Source organism: Canis lupus, chromosome Y, assembly GCF_048164855.1.
Source record: "Canis lupus baileyi chromosome Y, mCanLup2.hap1, whole genome shotgun sequence".
NCBI lineage: Eukaryota > Metazoa > Chordata > Mammalia > Carnivora > Canidae > Canis > Canis lupus.
This window is the reverse complement of record NC_132877.1, coordinates 1,370,001-1,395,190: the sequence shown is the minus strand read 5'-3', so window position 1 is coordinate 1,395,190 and position 25,190 is coordinate 1,370,001. Positions and strand designations below refer to the sequence as shown.

The 25,190-nt window shown below is 50.5% G+C and overlaps 1 protein-coding gene across 2 annotated transcripts in view; it reads right to left on the bottom strand.

Annotated features, from left to right (window-relative positions):
• Positions 1-10,719: 10,719 nt before the first annotated feature.
• The window catches only part of LOC140629138 (glycoprotein Xg-like), a 27,666-nt gene continuing 13,195 nt past the window's right edge, over positions 10,720-25,190 (bottom strand). The window contains exons 5-11 of one of the 2 annotated variants that reach the window (XM_072818627.1): positions 25,059-25,133; positions 23,905-23,967; positions 20,705-20,755; positions 17,423-17,464; positions 16,056-16,091; positions 15,054-15,170; positions 10,720-12,239 (exon numbers count right to left, since the gene is read on the bottom strand). In XM_072818627.1, the coding sequence (XP_072674728.1) occupies positions 12,223-12,239; positions 15,054-15,170; positions 16,056-16,091; positions 17,423-17,464; positions 20,705-20,755; positions 23,905-23,967; positions 25,059-25,133 (401 nt within the window). In that variant the 3' untranslated portion in view covers positions 10,720-12,222. The remainder of the gene's footprint in view (positions 12,240-15,053; positions 15,171-16,055; positions 16,092-17,422; positions 17,465-20,704; positions 20,756-23,904; positions 23,968-25,058; positions 25,134-25,190) is intronic. The other variant, XM_072818628.1, reaches the window with a different exon arrangement.

Below are 25,190 nucleotides of genomic sequence, written 5' to 3'. Positions count from 1 at the left end.
TATTATTATCCCAGTATCATTATTACTATTGTCCCAGCATCTCGGCTTCCCCAGAGCAGGACTCTGCTGCATGTCATCTGGTTCCCCATTGTGCCAACTTACCCATTCACGACCCCACGGGGAACGGGGTGAAAAGCCATCGAGGCTCACTGGCTTCGGAAAAGAAGGGGCTTGGGCGTCACAAGGATGGAGACAGAAGGGAAGGGCGCCAGGTTCTAGATGCACCTGTCCAGAGACCCAGCACCTGGATCAGTAACCGTCACTCTTACGGGACAGACGTTGGCGGCGTTTTTCACCCCGCGTCACAGGCCCAGAGCTGCGAAGGCATTGCAACCAGGTGCAGGCGCTTGGGCAGCGCCATCTGGAAAACACAAGCGTGGCACCCGCCTCATCACACTGATGGCTTCCCCTCTAACGGTCTCCAGAATGCACACCTGCCTGGAACAGGAGACAGGTTCTCATGAAGCTGGACACGTGCGGGAAGGGTCAGGTCCCACATGAGTCCTGCTCAGCCCCCGACAACCCCCTCACTTCCAGGGGAAGGCACAGGTTCCCCAGCCTCTCTGCTGGTCTTGCTGTTGGCCCCGATATTTGCCACGTGTACCCGCACACCCATGCTGTGGGCTCATTCCATTTGGCCTCATTCTGGCCTCAAGTGAGCAAACTGTGAGGTCCTGTGTGCAAGCGCCCTCCTACGAGGATTGGGGCCTGGGACAGAACTGCAACAATAAGAGATCCATTTGTAAAGTCCCAGACAGCTGCTGCCTCCTTGATGTCCTACATGGGGCAGTGGGGTTCCCACATTGTCCCCTTTACATGGGTTAGAATTTACCCTCCAGCAGGATTTCCACTGGGTGCTAGTGATGTGTGCAGTGGGTCACTCTCTGAGGTGGGATGTCCTGTGCGCTTTAGGGTGTGGAGCAGTGTCTGTGGTGTCTACCCATCACGTGTCAGGAGCGTTCTCTTCCCTCCCTCAATTGTGACAACCAGAAATGACTCCACACATTGCCAGTGGCCTCCTAAGGGGCAGGATCATGCCTGGGGTGCTAACCACTAGGATGGATGGATGGATGGACAGACTTATAGTTAGATAGACATGATGATGGATGGATGGTTGGAGTACAGATAGATATGATGGATGGATGGATGGATGGATGGATGGATGGACAGACTTATAGTTAGATAGACATGATGATGGATAGATGGTTGGAGTATAGATAGATATGATGGATGGATGGATGGATGGATGGGTGGATTGTTGATGGATGGATGGATGGACATGATGGTGGATGGATGGATGGATGGATGGATGGATGGATAATTGGAGGGTTGGGTGGTCGGTTGGTGGCTGGCTGGCTGGCTGCATACAGACATGATGGATGGATGGATAGTCTCTTGTGCTAAAGCAGGTTTTGTTGGCATCACCAGGACTGACATCTGGGGCTGGACCATCCTTGGCTATGGGATGTTCTATGCACTGTAGGATCCTCAGTGTGCACCCCCTAGGTGCCAGGAGCACCCTCACCCCCGGTTGTAACAACTGAAAATGTCTCCAAACATTGCCCCATGGCCTCTGGGGGCAAAGTTACCCCATCGTTGAGAAACTCTGTCCTGTAGCAAGAGAGCCTTCTGGGAGGAGGCCAGCTTGGGGCTGAGTCACCCGGATAACCCTCTGCCAGGGCCTGAGGAAAGAAAGGGGGTGCTCTCCCTTCCCCGGTCACCCCCACAGCATCTTGGACGTATGTCTCAGGGGTCTCTGTGTGGAACAAGTAAGACAGAGGCGGTGACTGCCGTGGGGGGTGTGCGGGTGTGCGTGCTCCACAGCGTCTCGGGTGGCTGGTCAGCCGCGCCGAGGGTGGCCTCCTGCCTCCCGAGCCTCCCGCTGGGCCGGCACATCTGTCTCCAAGTGGAGCTTAGGCCCCTGGCTCCTATCCGCACGCACGGCACGGGCGTCTGGGCGAATTACCAGGAGCCAAAGTCAGGTCACGGCAGCTCCGTGCTGGGGTCTCGGTCCTCAAGGGGCTCCAGTGCCTGTGGGGTGGGGCGTCCTGTGCTCCGCAGGGTGCAGGGTGCTTCCCTGGTCTCCACCCCGGGATGCCAGCAGCCTCCAAAACACAGACAGGAGCTGAGGACGCGCGGGGTGGGGGCGGGGGACGCCCTCTCCTAGAGAGGGTGGGAGGGTTAGGGGTCAGGGAGGGCTCCCACCGCCCCTAAAGCAACCATTCCGCATCCCACTGCCCCATAGGCTCTAGGGAAGGGGGTGTTGGAATGCCCGTGTCCGCGGGGCTCTCGGGGAACCGGAAAGAAACAGCGACAGGTGCAGACGGTGGGGGTGAAAGGAGTAAGCATCACTCCCCGTCCACGCTCCACCCCGGCCTCCAAGCCCTGGGTCAGCCCATTAGCAGCCCCCCGCCCCGGGGAAGTAAATGTGGGAATGCTCATCCTGCAGCTGCCCCAGGGGACCCCCCGGGATCAGCAAAGCGATTGTGGGGGCTGGTGGCTGCCTCGGGCAGGATGCACGTTCCAGCCGCAAGCTCTGCTCTGTGCACACGGAACTGCCTTGTGTCCCCACCTCTGCCCCAGACGCCCGCCTGCCCCCTGGGACCCTCACCATTCCGAACTGGTGCACAGAAACCGGTGCGAAAGGCACCCACCCCACCCCACCCCACCCACCCCCCGCTGCCCAGAGCGTGGGTGGCCGTCGGGGTCCTGCACGCCTTAGGCTCCAGAAAGGCGCGCACCGGGGACACCCAGCGACCTCCAGCGTGGGCGCCTCCGGAGGAAGGTGGGCTCCCCGGTGCCTTCCTGTGATGAGGCGTGTGCTGGCTGCAGAAGCGGGCCGTGCCTTCTCCCCGAAGGAGCCGTGGGGACAAGAAAAGGCGACCTCGCTTCATGCACCAGAAACCGCCTTAGTGGACCAGTACACGACCTCCAGGGCTGGGAGAGCTTTCAACCCCAGAAACAGCAAAAAAGACACCAACCAGTCTGGTTGCGCAACACACATGTTTGTTCTGTGGCGGTCGCCCTAGGAATCAACGTGAAAGTCGAGCAAGAGGATATTTGCAGTAATATTGCCGATGTCTACACAGGCTAGCGCCATCGCAACTATATATCCATATGCTACCAGTTTGCAAAGACGCACATGGGGGAGGAAGAAAGAGCTACAGTTGCAAAGCCACTTGATACAAAAAATGAATAAAAACTAAGCAAAGCGTTTATAGCACAGGCTGCTGGGTTATCCTCCACCTCTACTTTGCCCCCACTGGGCATCATAAATGGAAAAAGATCTGCGTGAAGCTTCAGATAAACTGTGCCCGGGGACGCCTGGCTGGCCCAGTCCGGAGAGCGTGCGACTCTTGATCTCGGGGTTGTGAGTTCGAGTCCCACGTTGGGTGTGGAGGTTTCCTTAACACTAACTAGATAAATAAGATAACCCCGCGAGGTGTCGGCCTTGTCGCGATATGATAACTGGGGTGGACGGAGCTGGGATTCTCCTCCTCCAGGATTCACGCACACATCCCCGTCTGATCAATTTGGGTTAGGGGTGGTGTGGCCTGTGGTGTGTCAGTCAGGAAGGAGAAGGTGCCTGGCAGCTTCTGGAAGGAAATCTCTAGCCTTAAAAAAAGAAAGCGATAAGAGATGTTTGGAATTAGGGCTCCGCATCTTAGTGGGTGAGGCTGTGATGGCTGCAGCTACAGCAGCCACATTTGGCCATGAGGCACCCTGCTCATAGGGCCTTGCAAAAAAGCCAGGCCGCAAAATCTCTCTTTTGCTGGCCACTGGAGGAAATTTTTGAACCCTCAAATCACTCCACCCCAGAGGCTCAAGCCTCAGTAGGTCTTCTTAGGCGATACTTTATGGTTTTATCCATTTTGAGATGGGCTTTCCATGACTTCAACGTCCTGACTGATACAACACAGCAGAAGTTCTCAGAAGCTCTGGTCACAAGACTCCTTCACACTCTTAAAAACAATCGAGGAACCCCAAGAGATTGCTCTACGTGTGTTATCAACATCCGTATTTTCTTGGGCAGCCCGGGTGGCCCAGTGGTTTAGCGCCGCCTTCAGCCCAGGGTGTGATCCTGGAGCCCCAGGATCGAGTCCCACGTCGGGCTCCCTGCGTGGAGCCTGCTTCTCCCTCTGCCTGTGTCTCTGCCTCTCTCCCTCTCTCCGTGTCTCTCATGAATAAATAAAATCTTTTTAAAAAATCTGTATTTTCAAAAAAAAAATCTGTATTTTCTGTATTAGAAATAGTAACCAAAATATTTTGTTTATATTAGTCATATTAATTTTAATATATATTTATTTGCATGTATATATTTATAATATATTAAGTACTATATATTTATAACACATATGTAATCATATATCTAAAAAATACACCTTTTTCCCTTTACCCAAACCCATTAGAATCACAAGACAACACAGCACCATCGTCCGCTAACCTGCCTTACGTCCATTTGAAACTCGGCACCGCAAATTTTATCCTCAGCCCCAAGGTCTCGTCTGCACGGAGACTATAAGCCAGAGCAGGGAATCGGCGGCTCTGGGCCACACAACCTCCCGTGCGCCCACAACGAAGTGTGAACTCATCCAAGAGTCCGCCACAGCACAGTGTACAGCACAACCGTCTCAGGAGCCTGGGGACAGTCGCCTCTTGCGGCTGCAGAAGCAATTATCACCTGCACCCAAATGCCTCCCTCAGCTGTAGAATCTCTCACCTCCAGGTCCGCACTGTGCTCACAGCGGGGAAGCTGAGTGGATGGAGAAGGTGCCAGGTGTGCACGGCGCTCTTGGCCGCTGTGTTTCGGGCGTGTCCCGAGGCAGAGAGAGAACCCACCCCCGGCAGGTGTTCTGCACACGCGGGTGCACGTCATGGGCAGCCACGCACCTGTGTTCGAGGACCGTCCCCGTCACAATTCCTGAAGAAAAGTCCTACAGCGTGTCGGGAAGGGAAACTTCTTCTTCCACCCCTTCAAGGACTTCCGGCTGGTTTAGGAATTAAACTGACATGAGTCAGGTTAGCCAGCGAAAAACCACGCACAAAGGTGTATCACGTGTGCACGGAGACCCAACATGGAGATTTGAGACCCAAAGAAATGGCCAGGGCAGACAGTTTTACACATTTTTAGACAAAGAGACAATATATTTGTGAAGAAGGGACAGGATGAAAACAAAACAAAATAGGTGTTTGGGAGCTGTCATCATGAGTAAGGAATTCTGAGCAGAAATTGGGCTGAGGCAGATTAGAAAAAAATGAGATTTATTTTCACAGCTTTCTCAGCTTTACGGCCTCAGTTTCTGGTGCTAAGGGTGTCTTTTTATTTCTTAATAAAGGGAAGGCACTTTTCATACAGGAGAGCTGTTTCCTGCTTGCAGGGGAACAGAGGAGGGTCTCGGTGTCCTTGCCCTGGCTGTGTATCGAGTAGCTTCTATTTAAATGACATGTTTTGTTTCTTAAATTCCACATATGTGTGAAATCATATGGTATTCGTCTATCTCTGGCTGCCTTATTCTACTTGGCGTGATACCCTCTAGACCCATCCACGTCTTTGCCAATGGCAAGATCTCACGGTTTTGTATGACTGAATAATATTCCATTTTGGGTGTATGTATATATATACAATATATAAGATATATTACAATGTATAGTTTTGTGTATATATGTATGCACATAGTGGGATATAATATATATACAGTGTTTCTTATAATATAAAATATATTACAATGTTTATGATGTTTATTATATAAAATATATGTTGATTATATATTTTATTATATAAAATGTGTTTTATATAATGTTTATTATATAAAATATATTACAATGTGCATATATAATGTATATATACACAATGAAATATAATATGCACATATATATACTATACATACCGTATAAAATACATTACCATGTGTATATATCATATACAATAGGATATAATATACATGTATACACAATGGAATACAATAAATATATACACATATACACTATATATATCATAGAAAATATATTACCATGTATATATGTATTATATATGTAAACTCACAATGGAATATAATAGATATATACATATATACTGTATGTAATATAAAATATATTAAAATGTATATATATTGTATATATGAGAATGCACATAGATGAATATAGTATATACATATATAGCATATATTATATAAAATATATTACAATGTGTATATATATTGTATATATGTATACATACAATGGAATATAATATATATACACATATATACTATATACCATATAAAATCTATCACCATAAACATGATATATACGTATACATACAATGGAATATAATATATATACACATACATACTATATATTATATAAAATCTATCACCATATGCATGATATATACATATACATACAATGGGATATAATATCCTTGTACATATATGTCATATATATATCACATCTTCTTTATCCATGAACAAAGCAAAAAGAGACAAACACAAGAACACTCTTAAATGCGTAGAGTACACTGATGGCTGCCTTCGGGCGGGGGATGGGTGGAACAGGTGACGGGGATGAAGGTGGGTGCTTGTCCTAACGAGCACTGGCTGTTGTCGAGAATTTTTGAATCACCATATTGTACACCCGAAACCGACACAGCACTGCGTGCTGACTATATTGGAATCTAAAAAAATTCAAAACCACAAAATAATATGCCAAAGTGGTGCTTTTTGGGGTGGCCTGCCCTTGGCCCCTGTGAAAGGACCTAAGAAGCGTGGAAAACCATCCACTGGGAATGGATCATGCTGGGGGCAGGGGGATGCCCAAGAATCCCACTGAAGGGATTCAGCGATTTTCAAAGAACCGTCTACACTTGGGCCAAGGTGAAGGCTACAGGGTAGGGAAGCATTATGTGCCTCGAGGGTGTACCCTGAACCCCAGAGACTCGGGAAACATGGTTTTTAACACAGAAAGCAGGTCCCCCACGACAAGTCCACTCCGGATCTGCATCCCACATCAGGATGGTGAATCTCTGGAAAGCCAAATTCTTCACTCCTGTCCTTGCAAACTTCACAGGATGAACAGGGCAGGGGTGGGGGGGCTCAGAGTCCAGCCGACTGCTCTTCCTAAAAGTCTCCAAAACTAGGATTCCATCAGCAGCTCATGAGCAAAGTGAACTGAGTAATTTTATGTTTTTGAAACAATGCTAAAGCCACCGATGTTCGCAGGCTAGTCATTCCCTTCAAACGATGTGTTTGGCTGTTTCTGACCGTCTCACTGGGCTCAGTACAAACACGCATTCGAGACCCGCGTGAAACTAGATGAACACGCGCCACAATGTTGAGGGGTGCACGGCAAGAATTAGCTTGGGAGCCCAGCATCCCAGGGGGTGAAGATAGAATTTGGATCCCGAAGAAGCGTCCAAACACGCAGAGCCCCGTCTGTGCAGGTTTGAGGCTACACGGTGTCATCACCGCTTTAAAATGCCGGATAAGAACGAGTCTGACCGGGTCTGAACTCCATCCTGTGGATCACATTCCGGCAGGACATCTGCCAGCGAGCCAGACGAAAGATCTGTAAGCGTTAAGGACGACCGACCGTCTCACGGCCCAGCCAGGACAGACGGCGCGGGCTGAACTCCCCGCCTGCAGGGGTACCTGAGGCTGCTTTTCGAAGAAGCCCAACGAGGCAAAGAAAAACGTGAGTAAAACTCATCAGGAAACATTTGCTTCAGGTGGAGGTCACGCTGCTACCGACAATGGGCCCTTGGAACTGGGGACAATGCATGAGACTGGAGAGAGCTCTGGTGATGATGAATCACAAGGAAGAAATTCGAAGAAGATGAATAATGCTCAAATTCTCTGGAACCCTTGAGCAGCCCCAGGGGCTCAGTGGTTTAGCGCCGCCTTCGGCCCAGGGTGTGACCCTGGGGACCCGGAATCGAGTCCCACGTCGGGCTCCCTGCATGGAGCCTGCTTCTCCCTCTGCCTGGGTCTCTGCCTCCCTCTCTCTGTATGTCTCTCATGAATAAATAAATAACATTTTTTTAAATTTTTTAAAATTTTTTTGTTAATGAGAGACACACAGAGAGAGAGAGAGAGAGAGAGAGGCAGAGACACAGGCAGAGGGAGAAGCAGGCTCCATGCCGGGAGCCCGACGCGGGACTCGATCTGTGCCCTGGGCCAAAGGCAGGCGCCAAACCACTGAGCCGCCCAGGGATCCCCCATAAATAAAATGTTTTGAAAAAAAATTATCTGGAAGCTAAAGCAACCCAGTCTACACTGAATTATGCAATTCAAGATAAAATAATGGTGCACAGACAGCTCCCGTTATGAAGTCTCCAAAACGGACAATCCTCTTGGTAGTCAGGGGGAAAAAAATGCAAATTTTAAGTCTGATTCCGCATCAAACATGGAATGCACACACATTCCACGCACATCGAAAGGTCAGCCACAAAAAAAAAAAAAGAAAGAAAGGTCAGCCACCCCTGCACCACATCAATATGTATATAAAATTATATATAATGTACAAAGTGTTTATACACATGCATATTCTATGTATTTATTTTATACGGTATTTATACAGAAATACGTTGTGTGTATATATATGCACACACCTATATACACATGTGATATATTGTATCCATGCAATTCTATACATATAATGGATTTCCACATTTATAGTGGATTTCCTACACAAAGAAACAGGAGAATCTTCCCAGAGTCGCCGCAAACGTCATCCGTGCATGGCGACACCTGCATGCAAAAATGCTTGTGGAGAAACAAGGTCTTCACGCTGACGGGTGCAAGTTTGGGGGAATTAATAGGGTCTTGCAGCTCTGGGGACAGAGGTGGCCTCCCATTGGCCAGAGCTGTCACATGACCAGCATGCCTGCAAAGGATGCTGGGAACTGTAGTTCAGCTGGGAAGCCTTGCACCTAGCTCTATGGATTCAGAAAACCTGCATTCTCGAACCCTCCCGGTTTTTAGTTCGTGTCTGCAGTTTGGATTTCATGGTCTCAACGTCTCCGCTGACTCTAAGAAATACCCCATATATTGCAACGATCCTAATTCTATTTAGATTAAGAAAAAAAATTATTTGTGGGGTTTTTTCCCCCCATATCACCTGCAGCCCTCGCTACCTACCAGGCACGACTGGAAATGCTTGTCACACGTCAAGCCATGCAACCTCTGTCCATTTGGGGGAAGCAGAGCCCATGATTATATGGATTCCTCATACTAAAGGAGTAACTAAACCCCGAGAGGTCGTGCAACTGGCTTCAGGTTGCAGAGCTGGAAACGCGCAGCTGGAAATGCAGATGCCAAGTTGTGAGCTGAGCCTCCGCGCCCAGAGATGAATCCTGACCCTCCTCACCACCTTGTCCCTAGGGAAGCTCAGTGGGTTCCCCATCCTGTCTTCTAAATTAGGAACACACCTACCCAGCATGTGGTGGCGTCCATATGAGTCCCTTCCAGCTGCGTTAACAGAATCCCACAAACGCAGTGGCTTCACCAACACACATTTATTCTGTTTCTCTGGGCATTCTGCAGGCCGGAGACCTGGGGTCCAGGAGGGGCCGGACCACGTTCCCTCTGAAGATTGCAGGGGAGGGTCTGCCCCAGTTCACCCCCCGTAGAACCCCAGCTTCTGCTATGCCCTTGGCTGGTGGGGACTTCACCGTGAGCTACGTGCACATGCTCCCCGTGTGCGCCTCTGTGGCCACACTTCCCCTCTTGGCCGGAACTCCAACAAGTGAGCTTGTGTATTTGTGCGTGTGCGTGTGTGCATGTGTGTGCATGTGATTTCTTTTTCCCTCTCTACAATGAGCTCGACCATCCCCTACCCCCTGCAACGGCAAAGTGCCGCTTATCGCCATTTGGACTTGGGTTCGGGAGGGGAGTACGATTATTTTTTGCAAGTGTTTGTTAGGAAAATGGAAATGAGACTCTGGCTCCCGTGGTGGTCGCCGTCCTCTGGACCCGCGTAAAATTAGATTCCAGGCTTCACTCCACACCAGCGTGAAGGTAATCTTCCAGACGTGGACCACCAGGCACGCTCGAGCTCCCGGGAGGAGCAGGTGAGCGTTGCTTTTTACACACTCTGGTCAAACTCATTCTTTCCTTCCTTAACAGGCATGCAGAGTCCAGTATATTCTGATTTTTCTCTGATTTCTGGCAGGGAGGCAGGCCCTACTGGGGGGCCCTGGTGATTCCTTCAGGAGATAAGCTCCCTGCCTGAAACTAATGTAACACTGTGTCATCTATACTTCAGCCATCAGTCAATCAACCAATCAATCATCAATCGATCACATGTTTCTGCGTATAATCCCTGCCCTCCCCTTCCCCAAAACACATGCCTGTATGTGCTCATCATTCAAATATTCTTATACTAAGAAGGTTGAACACTTAGCAGTTTCCTCTTGTCACCTGGGTGGTGTCCATCCCCTAACTGTGTGACTGCTTTATGTTACGTGTTCATCATCCATTTCATTCCAAATGGCACCAATGAGAACATGTCTTCCTAGGGAAGGTGACAGGTGCCCATCTGGTCCCCAAACAACTGCCGGGACCCTCGGGATGGAGCTGAGGCCACAAACACTCAACGGACACGCAACCCCATGCAGGACGGCCTGTGTTCAACGCCCACCAAGCCGCGTAGCCTCCTCACCGGTAGACCTATCCAGTGCTGCTTCCCGGTCGCCAGTGGGAAGGACAGAAAACAAGAACTCGGCAACCAAACCAACGTGGGGTATTCTTTTTCCCTTGACATTTATTGGCTGTGACGAAGATGTATTTATGAGAGTTACAGGGAAACAAACAAATAAGCCAACCAGAAGGATGTGTGTGTTTCGTAATGCATGTAGGTGTGTATGTGAACGTGTGGGAGTGTGTGTCCGCACGCGCGTCCACACACGTGCACGTGCACACATTCACACCCACTTCTAACCACAGTTGAAAGGAGCTCACACCGGAACACACATGCACAAAGTGTGCACCGGCCATGCATCTCTTGTGACAGTCAAGAGGCACCGTGGGACCTTCCTCTCCCCGTGGGAACCACTGCCGCCGTCTTAAAACCACTCACTTGAGGCCTGAGTCCCCGGATGAGCAACCCTACGTCGACACTATGAGCTGTGAGTTCCTTTTTCTCCTTGCGAAGCTCTATTACGGGGCATTCTGCTTTGGGCACCTGCTCTTTGGAGCCGGAGCTCCCAATCCATCATGCTGAGTGCAAAATATGCGTATTTAGGACTTTCCTGGGTTCTCTCGGTGAGTTCCAGACGTCAATGATTGTCTCTATCCCGATATTTCGGGCAAAGTCCAAAACCTCTACAAGCATTTACCTAAGTGGGATGAAATTATACAGATAAACCCAAACGACCCTTTCTCCTTTCCCCTAAAATATTCCTAAAATAGAAGCAAATGGGTAGTATATGCATTTTAGATGCTTGAGCATTTAAAGTTTCCTACTACTAAGGTTACAAAAAAAAAAGATATAAACTAAGAAAAGGTTTTCTATATTTAAAGTATCAACTAAGGATGGCGGTGCCCACAGCACAATGACCTACAGCACGTGGAGCGAAAACTAACAGAATGAAGAGGCGCGGATCGCAGTCGTCGTCCCCGATGGGTCCAGAAATACCGAAATTATATGGTTTCACGGGAAAAGATACAGCATCCTCAGGCCGCTCCCCACCCCCCACCTCCCGCCCCGGCCCCCAGGATGGCTTGGACAGGAGCGGGAATGTGCGCACAATCCCGAAACGCGGACTCCGTGTGTGTGCAATGGACACGGGATGGTGCACGGGTCCACGCGGGCCCTGGGTGGCGGGAATCCTGCATTCCACATCAGCCCGACCCACGGGTGCGAGCTCTCTGGGTCAGGCCCCCCTCCCATCACCCCTGTAGAGCTTGCTGGGAACCCCGCGAACCCCTATCCCCTGGGCCACCCCTTCCCCGCCATGCGCCCTGCAGGCGATGTGCACCAAGAGGTAGTGTCAGGGACCCAGGACACCGTGCAGATGTGTGCGGCGTGGCCACGGGAGCCCCGGACAGACGCAGCCGTCATCGTGGCACGGCCCGATGCGCGCTCAGGTGTCCCGGTGCACCAGGGACGCTCTGCGCGGAGTCTCGGCTGCACCCACAGGAGATTCTCTAGGGCGACAGGTGACCTCAACCACCAAAGGGACTGTCACAGCAGCGGCCAACGCAGTCCCCGTCCACGCCGAGCTTCTCCCGAGGCGGCCCGAAGCCCTCAGACGTGCGCTGGTTCTGGAAACGGAACAGGACCAACCCGATGTCACGGGCAACACAAAAAAACCGAAATAACGCTCTCTGGATGGACGTTCAACCAAGATTCTCCTTTCTCACGCTTTCCCTTGTATTGTTGTTTTTTTCCCCAGGGCTTGGAACATCGGTCCTGAATTCACCGACTCTACTTTTGTGCTCACCAGGTAATATCTGCACCAACCGCTTCTATGGTTGCGGTTCCGTTGACCTCCCTGAGGTGGGAGTTTTTAATAGTCCGCTGTCAGGGACACAGGCCGGTCACCCGTAAGGGGCCCCGGCCCCACAGGCATGTGCGCGCGACGTGGGGCAGCTTCTCGGCGGGGCTGCCCCCTGAAGGACAGCTAGCGCCGGGGCCTGGGTGGCTCAGTTGTTTAAGCGGCTGCCTCCAGCTCAGGTCATGGTCTCCAGGCCCTGAAATGGAGCCCCTCATGGGGGGGGGGGGGGTTCCTGCTCAGTGGGGAGTCTGTCCCTCCCCCTGCTGGTGCACAGTCTCTCTGATAAATGAAATCTTGAAAAAGAAGAAAGAATAACTAACTGGAGACCCCGATGGCATGTTTATCTAGTCTCCAGAAATGGGGAGGGCACGACCCCACATTTAAAAAGAAACAAAGCAGGGATCCCTGGGTGGCGCAGCGTTTAGCGCCTGCCTTTGGCCCAGGGCGCGATCCTGGAGACCCGGAATCGAATCCCACGTCGGGCTCCCGGTGCATGGAGCCTGCTTCTCCCTCTGCCTGTGTCTCTGCCTCTGCCTCTCTCTCTCTCTCTCTCTCTCTGTGACTATCATAAATAAAAAAATAAATAAAAAGAAAAAATAATTCTCTAAAAAAATATTTAAAAAAAAAAAATAAAAAAAAATAAAAAGAAACAAAGCAAATATAAATAAATAAATAAATAAATAAATAAATAAATAAATAAATAAAAAGAAACAAAGCAAAAATCATCTCCACCTGCTGCAGAAAAAGAGTCATGGAAGGTGAGGCATTGGGGGCAAAATTCAGGTGGACAACCCTCCCCTAAAAGTGCAAGATTCAAGTCTACACTCGTGGGTTCTGAAATGCCTGCGTGGCCCTGATGAAGGAGGAATCCTAATGCATGCTCCGTGGATCTGCCACGACCATGCAAGCCACCAGCCATGCCAGGGGTTTTGCAGAGACTCGGTTTCCCCCCAATGCCAGGGGTTTTGCAAAGACTCGGTTTCCCCCCAGTGCAAGGGGTTTTGCAGAGATTCGGTTTCCCTCCAATGCGAGGGGTTTTTCAAAGACTCGGTTTCCCCCCAACCCCAGGGGTTTTTCAAAGACTCGGTTTCCCCCCATTGCAAGGGGTTTTTCAAAGACTCAGTTTCCCCCCAGTGCAAGGGGTTTTGCAAAGACTCAGTTTCCCCCCATTGCAAGGGGTTTTTCAAAGACTCGGTTTCCCCCCAGTGCAAGGGGTTTTGCAGAGACTCGGCTCCCCCCCAAGCCACCAGCCATGCCAGGGGTTTTTCAGAGACTCAGTTTCCCCCCAGCCGCCAGCCATGCCAGGTGTTTTGCAGAGACTCAGTTTCCCCCCAATGCAAGGGCTGTTGCAGAGACTCGGTTTCCCCCTAAGCTTTCCAGAGGCAGGATGTGGTGTAGACCTGAGCTCACGGGTGCCCGGATTTGGTCAGTAACGCCCATCTGCCAGCAGAGGGAGGCCCTGGGCAGGTTTTGGGATTTTTAACACCCTCACCTGCAACAGGTTTCCTGCAGGTTTCCTTAGGGACACAGGATGGGTGTGAGTGATGCACCCAGCAAACCCCAGATGGAGTCAGACGCGGGTGCTTACTGTGAGGACCACCCCTCAACGCACCCTCACCTCCTTTGTGCAATAGAGCCCCCCGCCCATGCAGTCTCTGGACTCTCCCTGCATTCAGGTCCCCAGGGCCCCAACACCTCTGCACCCCACAGATGGCCAACCGGGCAGGAGTCTTCAAACCCAGGAGCCTGCACCTCCCCCAAAGAAAGCCCAAACCAGAAAGCCACAGCGCCCTGTCCCCGCGCCCCCATTTCCGAGGGGTCTGTGCATAGCCTACGAATTGAACAGTAAGGCTTACAACTTGGGGCCTCTATATTTTTCTCTTTGGAGAGGAACAGAAAATCGCACGCTCCACCCAGACATGTTCCGGGTCCCCTATGACGAATCGAAATGGTGTCGGCCCCGCTGGGGGCTTGCTTAGCAGGTGTCCCTGTAAGTGAGTTCTTGGCAGCTAAACCAAAAAGCTGCTTAAAAATGCAAATACAGGGAATCCCTGGGTGGCGCAGCGGTTTGGCGCCTGCCTTTGGCCCAGGGCGCGATCCTGGAGACCCGGGATCGATTCCCACGTCGGGCTCCCGGTGCATGGGGCCTGCTTCTCTCTGCCTGTGTCTCTGCCTCTCTTTCTCTCTCTGTGACTATCATAAATAAAAATTTATTTAAAAAAATGCAAATACAGGGATCTCTGGGGGGCTCAGAGCTTTGGCACCGGCCTTCGGCCCAGCGCCTGATCCTGGGGACCCGGGATTGACTCCCATGTCGGGCTCCCTGCATGGAGCCTGCTTCTCCCTCTGCTTCTTTCTCTGTCTCTCATGAATAAATGAATAAATATTTTTTTAAAAAAATGCAAATACAAGGAGGAGCACCTGTGTGTGGTTCTCTCACATTCCCGTGTATCGAAAGTCCCAGCAAAAAAAAAAAAAAAAAAACACTTCCCAAGGCAAAGTGGGTCTCTGGGGCGTACCCAGAAATAAGCCAGCCCAGTGACGGGCACCCCAGAGTATTTTCAGAGACCCTGAGACTTGCCGTTTGGCGTGAAACAGTTTCTCCTCCTGTTGCGCTGGCAGTAACCGGCCGCCGCGCCCACCAGCGTCACCACCAGCACCGACACGATGGGAGACACGATCTTCGCTACCGTGTTGCCTGCGGGGGAAGGCAACAGGGTGTCAGAAAGCGCGTGGCCCGCCACAGAGCCGGTCATCCTAAACCGTGAACAATCTCACCTCCACGCCCCTCCCGACCTGCAACCCCAGGGGAAAAAAGAGTAAAAAAAAAAAAAAAAAAAAAAAATCAGAACAAGGAGCCAGAGGAAGGGATTCTGTTTCTACCCGGTGTGGGGAGTATTAAGCCCGTCTTACCCGTTCAGGACACTCAAGGACGAAAAGTGCAAATAAGAGGCACTTGATTGGTGTCTCAGGTATTTGTGGAATTGGATGCATTTGTACCTTTTTCCAAGGGGCAATGTGTTCTTGAGCAAAAAATACGTTTTCAACCCAAATGTAGCCTGCTAGGCCCGCCCTCCAAGCTCTGGACGTGCGCACGCAGCCCTGCTTGACGCCTTGCAGGCAAAGCTTTGGTTTTCCCTTGTGCGACAAAAATCCGCATTTCCCAGAAAGGGGAAGGCCTCGCTTCCGTGGACGGGAACCACCCGCGTCTGGTACCAGGCTGGGTCCAGCCCATGGCAGGGGCACGGATCTCCTTCTCGGCTCCCCGTTGGTGCGCGTCAAGGGAAGGGGAGCCATCGGTGTCCCCGGGACAGGCCCACGCGCCCCACCAGACCCTCAGAGCCATGAGGGGTCCTGCGGCCCAAGATCCACAGTCCTCCCTCCCTCTGTGCGCCCCCGGGAAGCTGAGCACGCCAGGGAGGCACACGGCTGTGCTCAGCAGCTTCCTGCCAAACCTAAGAAGAGCTGCTGCTCCAGGAAAGACCGTGAGTTGTGACAGTGCGTCACGCCCACGCCGGCCCGCCCACGGCACTGTGCAAGAGCGTGTTTTTATTAAAGATGGGGTGCGGCGCCCACGCGCTACCTTGGGGGTTGCCGTAAGTCGAGTGTCCATCTCCGCCTGCAAGGAGAGAGGCACACGGTCATGGGTGTATGGAGCAAGCGTCCCCCGCCAGGCGCTGCGGACATGCTGGGCGTGCAGCTCGCGGCCCCGTGGACGGGCGTCTCTGTTTGCAGGGCGCTTACCTGGCCCTGGGACGCACACTCGGCCGAGGCGGGCTGCACACTCAGCCCCGGGACGGGGGTGGCGACGAGGGCAAGGGGGCAAGGGACAGGGCAATGCAGCTTTCATCACATGGGGTCAAGGGATATACACATGCACATGTATGTGTGCAACATGCACGAGCACACCCTCGTGCACACCTACCTACACACGTGTGCATCGTACCTCTACATGTGTTCATGCCTCCACATGTGTGCATGAGCACACACGCACACCTCCACACGTGTTCATACCTATACATGTGTTCATACCTCTACATGTGTATAAGAGCACACACAGTAGTGTCCATGCACATGTGCATGAAAATACCGATATGCACATGTGCACACATAGATCCATTCATCCACATGTGTGCACGAGCACACACTCATGGACACCTCCACATGTGTGCATACCTCTACACGTGTGCACACCTCCAAATGTGTGCATGAGCACACACTCATGCACACCTCCACATGTGTTCATACATCTACAGTGTTCATATCTCTACTCTGGTGCATGAGCACAACTCGCATGTGCACACATGGACAGATGCATTCGTGCACACCTCCATACATATGCCTACCTCCACACACGCAGAGCGCATGCTAATACACATGCAGGCATGCGTACAAGCCACACACACATATACATGCATACATCCGTCTGCACACACACATACACAGTGCACACACGGATACATACAGGCTTGCATGTGCAAATCCACGTGCGTGCACACACATGTGCACACAGGCACACATGTGAAACATGCCCATGTGCATTAGCACATTTACATGTGTGTGCAGCCAGATGCACACGCATGCACACACGCGCCCAGGCGTACATATGCACACATACACCCCTAACTGTGCTCGCATGCATGCACACATGCATGCATACTGGCACACACTCGCACACATGCACAGGTGAATGCTAACGCGCACACACATGCATGTACACACACACGTTATCAACTGTGAGCAGGGCTTACTTCCTTGCAAGAAAGTAGGGCTTCACTGCGTGCAAAGCAACGTTGCCGACCGGTGAGGACGCAAATTAGGCCCAGCTGGTGAGTTAGTTTCCACGCAGAGGGGACAAAAGGACAAGCTTCCCGCCAGCCCCAGACAGGGTGTTAGTGCCCCCCGAGGACAGCTGCTCCCCACATGGCTCGCCATAAAGAACTCCTTTACCATAGGTATTCCCGTAAGTCTTGGGTCTAGGGCGCCCGCCTCCTGCAGGACAGAAAGATACGTGAAACGGAAGAGAATGCTCCAGAAGCGTCGGTGGCAGCGCTCAGAAAGCCAGCACACCTGAAGCGAGAGGCGGCCAGAGGCTGCAGACGCCTGCAGGCCACCGGGCCGGTCCAAGGGCAGGGGCACGGTCACCCGGCGTGGCCCCTGAGCACAAGGCGACTCAGGCAGAGGGCAGCCTGCAGGATACACAGCGGCCCTGACGGCCTCGGCAGCGCATGGGACGGGGCCCACGGAAGGCTCCCCCCGCCCCTGGGGAGCGGGCTTTGCCTTGGCCCTGGGGCCCGCCACTGCCAGCCCACCCTGGCACAGCCTAGACTCATCCTGGCCCGGGAAACAAAGATTCGGGGCACCTTCTTCCTGGACCCGGAGGCCAACCTCTCAGCAAAGACATGAGAAGACCAACGAAATGCTTGATGCCGATTTTGTTAGCTTGGGAGCGGAAGAGTTTTTGTGGGTGCTCGCAAAACCCCGGTGGGCGACATGATGAGCCGCGTCTTCCAAGTGGATGGTGGGGGTGGTGGGGGTTAGGGATGAGTGAGCCGGGCGCCTCCCCGGAATTCACATGTTGAAGGCCGAGCCTCCCAGGACCTCGGAGCCGGACGCCGCTTGCAGGTGGGGGGTCTTTAAAGATTCCAAGGTTGAGGGATCCCTGGGTGGCGCAGCGGTTTGGCGCCTGCCTTTGGCCCAGGGCGCGATCCTGGAGACCCGGGATCGAATCCCACATCAGGCTCCCGGTGCATGGAGCCTGCTTCTCCCTCTGCCTATGTCTCTGCCTCTCTCTCTCTCTCTCTGTGACTATCATAAATAAATAAAAATTAAAAAAAAAAAAAGATTCCAAGGTTGAGAATGGAGGTAAAATGAGGTCACTATGATGAGGTCATCACCTCTTAGGACTGGTGCCCCTTGTGCACGAGGAAGGGACGCGCCACTCGCATTTTGCCACCCCCAGGGAGCCGCGGGTGACGCGGTCACCGGCTGCATGCACCAGATCCTCAGGGCTCGTGTAAGCAGCTTGGTGCCACAGGACAGCGGTCCAGACACAGAATCCCTGAGCATCCATCCCGCGAGCTGGACCTCGGCTCCCGCCACACTCCTCGGCGCATTTTGCAGACGCTTTGCCCCGAGGGTGAGTGATCATCCTGACGGGTGTGCTCTCTGCACTCGGGGGAGACAGGTCCCCAAGAAATGGTGGCGTGTGATCAGCATCCTCATTTCCGGGGTGCAGGAGGCGATGTAGGCATCCATAGGGTTCCCGGGGAACACTGCGGGGTGAGGCATTTGTCTCCCGCTTACAAATCCGGCAAAGATGGAAATGAAAGCTCTGGAAAAGATGCTCACGGAGGGAGAATCGTCAGAGGTGTGTGCAGAGTAAACACACCCCCGGATCAGGACACCTCCCTGGCCTGGGGGATGTGAGGGCGTCATCTGACCCCACAACACTCCGCGTGGCTGCTTGTAAAAATATCCCAAAAAACTTGTCCTGTAATTTCTATGGAAGGACCATGATGGAGCATCACGTCGGCACATTCACTTTCAACCAGGCAGCTCTTCATTGGGCTCACCTGGGACCTTTGACACGTCCCGGGTCCCATACAGGCTTGTGCATCTTGTAGGGACAGCGTTATGGGGACGGGACCATCTATAGGGTGGTGGACGTCTGTCTGCCCCCTAAAGCAGAGTGCAGGAGCACCATGCTTCTCCTTTACTTTGTACAAACAGGTGTGAAATAATGATTTACGCTTCACAGGTTAGGAAGATTCATGGGAAGGACCACGTGTCTAAAAGGACCACACGCCTTGCAAAAGCACTGTCGAAATATTAGTTTCGACCAAAAAGACAGTCACTCAATTCACTAAGGATGCTCCAATCCCTTAAAAGATGGCAAACAAAAGGAAAATAATGCCTGGAAATCCATGTATAAATTGATTGATGGGCGAATGGGAGCCAAAGAGGCAAAAGTGCAGTCATAAGATTAATAATAAGCCCTGGGGACCCTAATGAACAATCCTATATCCTGTGTTTAAAAGTTTCTAAGGAAAAAAAAAAGTTTCTAAGGGAATACATCTTCAAGGTTGTCATTTCACGATAAAAAAAATAAAATTTGTGGAGCGCCTGGGTTGTTCAGTGGGTTGAGCATCTGCTGTTGGCTCAGGTCATGGTCCCAGGGTCCTGGAATCGAGTCCTGGGTGGGCTCTGTGCTCAGCAGAGAATATACTTCAGTCTCCCTCGACCCCTCCCTCTGCTCACGCTCTCTCTTTCTGTCAAATCAATAAATAAAATAAAACAATGAAGAAAATAAAATTTGAAACTACGTGCGCCAAAGGATGCAAAAAAAGAATTTGTAACTGTGTGCACCAAAGGATGCAAAAAATAGGATTTGCAACTATGGTGTGCCAATGGATGCAAAAAAAGAAAAAGAATTTGTAACTATGTGCACCAATGGATGCAAAAAATAGGATTTGCAACTACCGTGCGCCAATGGATGCAAAAGAAGAAAAAGAATTTGTAACTATGTGCGCCAATGGATGCAAAAAATAGGATTTGCAACTATGTGCGTCAATGGATGCAAAAAAAAAAAATAGAATTTGTAACTCTGTGTGGCTGATGGACATTCCCTAGACTTAGATCTGTGATCAGTTACCGAATCATGTTGCACATGTAGAACGAATACAATCTTGTGTGTCAATTGTATCTCAGTGGGAAAAAAAATCGGTATCATTTCGTTTCCGCAGCGATGACGTCGTGTTCTCAATCTTCCCTTACGGGAGCAGAGAGGGTCTGAGGGACTCAAGGTCTGCTGGTTCGATGGCGAGAAAGTCCCGGCCAGACAACGACTGCACGCGTCACTCCTGTGGACATTTGGACATTTCTGTTCGTTCTTGGCAGAGTCGGGCACCCCGAGTGCTTTCTGTTGGCGGGAGGTCGGCCGCCTGACAAAGGCCCCCCGGTTCCTTGGCCGATGTCCACATGCTCAGTGCTGGTACCTGCCGCTCCATTTCCCGCTACCTGGACACAGGTGTGCGGGCAGTGGCCAGGCACCTGGACGGAGGGCCACCGCCAAGCCACACAGCTGCGCAGAGAGGGCTGCGAGCCCCAGCCGCCAGCAGAGAGAGCACCAATGCCCAGCGCCCAGAGAGAGGCCGTGCCCGGGCCCCACGCGGGAGTCCCCGCGTACTGCCTGCCCACCCGCCGCCCTCCGGCCCGGGATGCTGGCCATACCGTGAGTGCCGCCGTAGCCGTCGTTGCCGGGGTAGTAGCCGCCACCGCCTCCTGCGGGAGAGAAGGCACAGGTCGGGGATGCACAGGCTTCCATCGTGGGTGATGGCCCTAAAGCCGTGTCCAGGACTCACCCCAAAGGGAGCCCCACACAGTGCCAAGAGCAAGGGCCACCAGGGCACATCCAGGGCTGCCCGGCTGAGGTCACGGCGTGCTGGGAGGAAAAGAGATCCCCCGGGGAAAGCTCGGGGCCTTCCCAGAGCTCACAGGTACCCTGGCGGCTCCTATTAGTGCAGGTGCATCCTCCTCCTGCAGAGAGATGTGAGCCGGACCGGACACCCCAACCCGGAAGCACGTTTATGAGCCGGGAAGACCGGGAAGGTGAACCCCAGCATGAACGTTCTTGATGAAAAGCCCGGCATTGGTACTGACGTTCGAGCATTCTAGCGAGAACCTTAGAGACAACGCTCTTTGTTCACGGCGCGAAACTCCGCAGGAAAGAGCAGCGTGTGCACCCAGCCTGTCCACATGACCGAGGTGCCGTCTGGCACGCGGTCGGGGACGAGTCCTCACCTCTCTGGAAGGACATCCCACAAGCAAGCACGGGAGAAGCCTCGCCTACTGCGCACAAAGCCTCATGCCTTACAGCCTGGAGCCCAGGGCTGTGCACGGGTGTGCCCCGTAGGGCCCGTGCCCTTCCTGACCTATGAGAAATTCTGTGCAGGTGTTCACGTGCCAGGGGTGGAGAGAGCGTCACATGAAAGCTTTATATACACCTGGATGTGTGTGTGTGTAAAGATACATCTATACACCCATAGGTATATGTGCACATATCCACAAATAAAGGTATATGTGTATATATATAAAATGAATATATAATAAATATATATACTGAGTGTATATAATGAATATATATAATAAATGACTATAATAAATATATTATACAGAATAAATATGTAACAAATATATAGAATTAATATAAATATGCAATGAATATATATCGAATATATAATAAAGATATAATGAACATATAATGAATATATAATATATAATGAATATATAATGAATATGTAATATATAATTAATATATAATAAAATATAATGAATATATAATATATGATAAAAACATAATGAATATATAATATATGATAAAATATGATGAATATATAATATAATAAATATATAATAAAAGTGGAATATATAATAAAGATATAATGAATAGATAATGAATATATAATATATAATGAATATATATAATGAATATGTAATATATAATTAATATATAATAAAATATAATGATTATATAATATATGATAAAAACATAGTGAATATATAATATGATAAAAATATGACGAATATATAATATATAATGAATATATAATAAAAGTTGAATATATAATAAAGATATAATGAATATATAATGAATATATAATATATGATAAAAATATAATGAATATATAATATAATGAATATATAATAAAATATAATGAATATATAATATATGAAAAAATATAATAAAAGTTAAATATATAAAAGATATAATGAACATATAATTAATAAATAATATATAATGAATATGTAATATATAATGAATATATAATAAAAATATAATGAATATATAATATATGATAAAATATATAATACATAATAAATATGTAATAAAAGTACATATATAAATATACATATATGAAAGTGTAGTATACATATAAAACTAAATCTCCATAAAAATGCATATAGACATAAATATATAGATATACATATAAAAATGTATATAGTTAAACTATATACATACATATTTAAAACTATATATGTACATATATAAATGTATATATACACACATATAAAGATATATGTATACATACATATACGAAGGTATACACAGGCATTATTACAGAAGTATATGTATATAAACGTGCAAATATAAGTATATATACATATTCAGAGGTGTGTATGTACATAAAATATATAAACAAAGATATATATAAACACACATATACAGGTGTATATATGCACTACATATAAACACTTATGTATACATAAAGGTACGTAATACCTATATCAAGATATATATATAGACACACACAAATGAATATCTATACCTGCATATTTATCAAAGTGTATATGCAAATAGACACACATAGAAATAAGTGCAAGCGTATATAAAGATATATAGAGACATTTGTATATAAAGGTGTTTACGTGAACATATAAAGGGATCTATACATGAACATAAAGATATATAAATATATGTATAAAGGGATATATATGTAAATATAAAAAATAGATCAATATGAACAGACATCTATAAGGGATAAGGGATATATGTCCAAGTAAAGACATGCAGACACTATGTAGATAAAAGTGCTCATATAAGTGTATATAAAGGTACACGTACATAAGTAAAGATGTCGTGAGACATGAATATATAAAGGTGTCTCTAGGCACATATATAAAGGGACGCATGCGTAAGTGTGTAAATAAGTACATATACAAAGGGCCTATACCTAAGTGAAGATGTACACGTGTACATTAAGGTGTTTATGTGAATATCTGTAAAGGGGCATCTACGTGCATATAACAATAGAGAGATACGTGCATATACATAAGGGATATGCACCTAAGTAACGATACACAGACACGTGTGTATATGACCGTGCTCATACAGACGCACACGAAGGTGTACATACATACAGATGGAGACCTGTGCAAATGCAGGTGTTGATGTGAATATGAATAAAAGGATGCACACGTGACTCTAGAGACGGGAATATGTACACACTCTGTGAGGACGACAGGCCTAAGTGAAGACGCGTGGACGTGCGCGTGTGTAAAGGAGGGCTCGCACACGCACCCCCGCAGCAGTGGGGAGCCGTACCTGTAAAGTCCTGCACACGTGGCGCTGTGCACAGGATGCTATGGACAGGAGCGCACGCAGAAAGGCACCTGCACAGGTGTGTGCAGAGCACCTGAAGGTAAGTGCGCGTGCAAGTACACACACAGACACGCTCACACACGTGTCCACATGTAAGTGCACTCTGCCCCGTGGCTGGTTGCGCCCACGATGCAACCTTCCCAAGCGCACAGGTGCGCACAAGCCCACCGACGCCACGCTAGAGGCAGATGCCCTGCACACCCCACCTTCCCTGAGGGGCCGCGGCCTCGCCGGCACCTCCGCACTCAGGTGAGAGAGACCGTGCACGTACCTGCGGGCGGCTTGGGCCTGGGCGGGTAGCGGCCGTCATGCGGGTCGGTGTTGCCAAAGTACCCTGTGGGGTGGAGCAGAGACCGTCCCTGAGGCCTGTGCGGCGCGCTCTGTAGCCCCCGGACCCTTTCCAGCTCGCCAGGGCGCCGGGACCTAAGCGCACGTGCTCCTGACGCCGCTCATTCGAGGGCAGGACGGGTCTCCGGGTTTGGGCACACGGGCGTTCTTATGCAGACGGATGCTCCGGGGTCCTAAGAGCTACGCGCGCACGTTTGGGGCCACGCCAGGCCTCGTGGAGAGGAAGCACGTGGCGGCGTCTCCCAGAGGGTGAGTCTCGGGGCGCTGGAGCGCTTGTAACATAGCTCATGGGTTTTGGGTAAAGGGGGGTGTCTGGAAACATCTATGAGCCGTGACCCCCCATTAACATCTTGGAGGACACCGCATGCCACGGGTAGGGATTTGGGGAGGACACCGCATCCCAGGGGCAAGAATTTGAGGAGGACACCGCATCGCAGGGGCAAGAATTTGAGGAGGACACCGCATCCCAGGCGCAGGGATTTGGGGAGGACTCCGCATCCCAGGCGCAGGGATTTGGGGAGGACTCCGCATCCCAGGCGCAGGGATTTGGGGAGGACTCCGCATCCCAGGCGCAGGGATTTGGGGAGGACACCGCATCCCAGGCGCAGGGATTTGGGGAGGACACCGCATCCCAGGCGCAGGGATTTGAGGAGGACTCCGCATCCCAGGTGCAGGGATTTGGGGAGGACTCCGCATCCCAGGGGCAAGAATTTGAGGAGGACTCCGCATCCCAGGTGCAGGGATTTGGGGAGGACTCCGCATCGCAGGGGCAAGAATTTGAGGAGGACACCGCATCCCAGGCGCAGGGATTTGGGGAGGACTCCGCATCCCAGGCGCAGGGATTTGGGGAGGACACCGCATCCCAAAGGGCAGGGATTCGGGGAGGGCGCAGGGGCTGTTTGGCGCATCCCAGCAAACCGGTTGAGGACGTGCTCCCTGACGGGGGGACTCAGGGGTAGGTCCTCCAATCCCCCCCCCCCCCCCGACGTTGCACTGGACCGCTTGTCAAAGAGCCTCCGGCTATCCGAGAATCTTCGGCATTTCCCCAACGCTCACGCTGCGTCCACACGCGCTTACCTCCTCCGCCGTCAGAAATGCCGGGCTGCGGGCGCGGGCGCGGGGGCGGGGGCGGCCTGGGCCTCGGGTAGATCCCTGGGGGGAAACAGCAAGGCCGTTTTAGGGAGGTCACGGCGTGTCTCGGCCACGGGC